The sequence below is a fragment of the Tupaia chinensis genome, unplaced genomic scaffold (genome assembly GCF_000334495.1).
Source record: "Tupaia chinensis unplaced genomic scaffold, TupChi_1.0 Scaffold138665_1, whole genome shotgun sequence".
NCBI classification, from domain to species: domain Eukaryota; kingdom Metazoa; phylum Chordata; class Mammalia; order Scandentia; family Tupaiidae; genus Tupaia; species Tupaia belangeri.
This window is the reverse complement of record NW_006198557.1, coordinates 191,342-193,311: the sequence shown is the minus strand read 5'-3', so window position 1 is coordinate 193,311 and position 1,970 is coordinate 191,342. Positions and strand designations below refer to the sequence as shown.

At 54.6% G+C, this 1,970-nt stretch overlaps 1 protein-coding gene across 3 annotated transcripts in view; it reads right to left on the bottom strand.

Moving 5' to 3' along the window:
* Positions 1-1,370: 1,370 nt before the first annotated feature.
* TMEM205 (transmembrane protein 205) overlaps positions 1,371-1,970 on the bottom strand; it is a 2,473-nt gene continuing 1,873 nt past the window's right edge. For all 3 annotated transcript variants that reach the window (XM_006161511.3, XM_006161510.3, XM_006161512.3), the window contains exon 4: positions 1,371-1,716. In XM_006161511.3, coding sequence (XP_006161573.1) covers positions 1,411-1,716 — 306 coding nt within the window. In that variant the 3' untranslated portion in view covers positions 1,371-1,410. The remainder of the gene's footprint in view (positions 1,717-1,970) is intronic.

Genomic DNA, 1,970 nt, shown 5'->3' with positions numbered 1-1,970 from the left:
AGAGAAAAAAAGCCACCAGGTCCAGGACTCAAATTGCGGTTGTCCATGTGGGAGTCCAGCGTCCTTAACCACCATGCCACCTGCTGGCCCCAAGAGAGGGATACTCTTTTATCCGGACCACACAGTACAGAGATCTGGCATCCAGGGCCAGCCAAGCTCCCAGAATTTCCTTCCAGCCAACACAAAAGGGTCTGCCTGCCCTAACAGCGCATACTTTGCAGGAGTTGGAATCCCAGCAACTTGATCTTACCCTGGGTTTGAATCCTGCCTCCCGCACTTTCTTGTGACTCTGGACTTGTTCCTTAACCTCTCTGGGCCTCAGCGTCCCCATCTGTCAAGTGGCCCATAGCAAAGAGTACCCAGGTTGTGAGGTGACTAAACTTACTCTGAGTCCCTATCTCCTCCTGGGAACAACAGGAGCTGTCTCTAAGCGCAGAGATGAAGTGCATTAGGAAGCAAGGGCTGGGTTATGCTTAGTCACAAGCAGCCCCGAGTCTCCATGACACCCTACAGCCCAGGTTAGGTTCTCATGTTGACGGCTAAGGAAGGAAAACAGTGAATTATGCACTGTCCTCTAACACTTCTCCACAGAGGTGACACATGCCACCTCTGCTCACCTTTTATTGGCTAAAGCTACTCACACGGTCACCCCAAAGTCAGGGGTGCAGGGATCACAATGATCCTCTGGGGATGAGAACCAGCTGTTGTTATAACATGGTGTATGCAGTGGTTACCGCCGTACTTGGCACACAGCAGGTGCTCAATAAATAGGCACCATTATACGAGGGGCATAAGGGCTGTAACAGGTGATACCCCAAAACCTCACACCACGAGAATGGGGAAACTGAGGCCTTCAGCTCCTCCCTTGCCCACCCTTTTTCTTTTTCTTAGAGATTTTCCTATAGGGTATGTGCACTCACCTGGAGAGACACAGAAAGACAGAAAACGAGAAATCATCAGGGGATGGCCACACCGCAATCCCTTCTCCTCCATTCTCAATCCCTTCTCCTCCATCCTCCTCTGGGATCTCGGGCACACACATGCACCCAGTGTGAGGTTTTTTTTGAGAGGTTTTTGCTATAGGGTGTGTGCGCTCGCCAGAGAGAGACAGAGAGACAGAAAGCGAGAAATCACACACACACACACACACCCGCAGGGGGATGGCCACGTCGCAATCCCCTCTCCTTCATTCTCCTCTCGGGATCTTGGGTATGCATGCACACATGCCCAGCGTGAGTTTAAGCCACCGGGTCCGGGACTCGAATCACAGTCGACTACATATGAGTCCAGGGACCTAGCTATTACGCCATCTGCTGGTCCCGTCCATCCCGTCTTTGCTTCTCCTGGGGAGAAAAAAACGACAGAAGCCATTTCCCCAAAAAAGGCGTTTATTGACACGCAGGGCCCACGCTAGAGGCTGCGGAGGCCCAGCGCCAGGCCCGCGAGGCACAACCCGTTGCTCAGTACGCAGCCCAGATTGCTGAGCGACGACAGGCCGTGGTAGCGGAAGAAGTTCCTGCGCAGGGCACTGTACTTGGGGTCCTTCTCCCGCAGCTGCCGGTAAGGGTCGGGGCCCTGGTAGCTGCCTGGCACCTCCCCGCCCAGGCCCCGCTCCTTCTCCATGGCCTGCAGGGCCCACATGGCGGCCGTGGTGCGCGGCTCCAGCCAGCGGGCGTTGACGGTGGCCAGGGTCAGGCTCAGGAGGAGCAGGCAGAGCTGTGAGGGGTGGCAGGGGACGAAGTGAGCCAGGGAGGACTCTTCTGGGGTGTGTCCCTGAACCCAGATCAGGGACCCCAAAGCAGATGGCCAGTTCCTGTCCCCTGAAATCGGTAGCCCCGAAGGAAAGGTGTCATCCCTGTCTCCTCCAGCACCCCCAAACCTACTGACCCTGTTTTCTTTTCTTTTCTTTTTCTTTCTTTTTTTTTTTTTTTTTTTTTTTTTTTTTTTTGGGGCCTGCGCCCCCCCACACA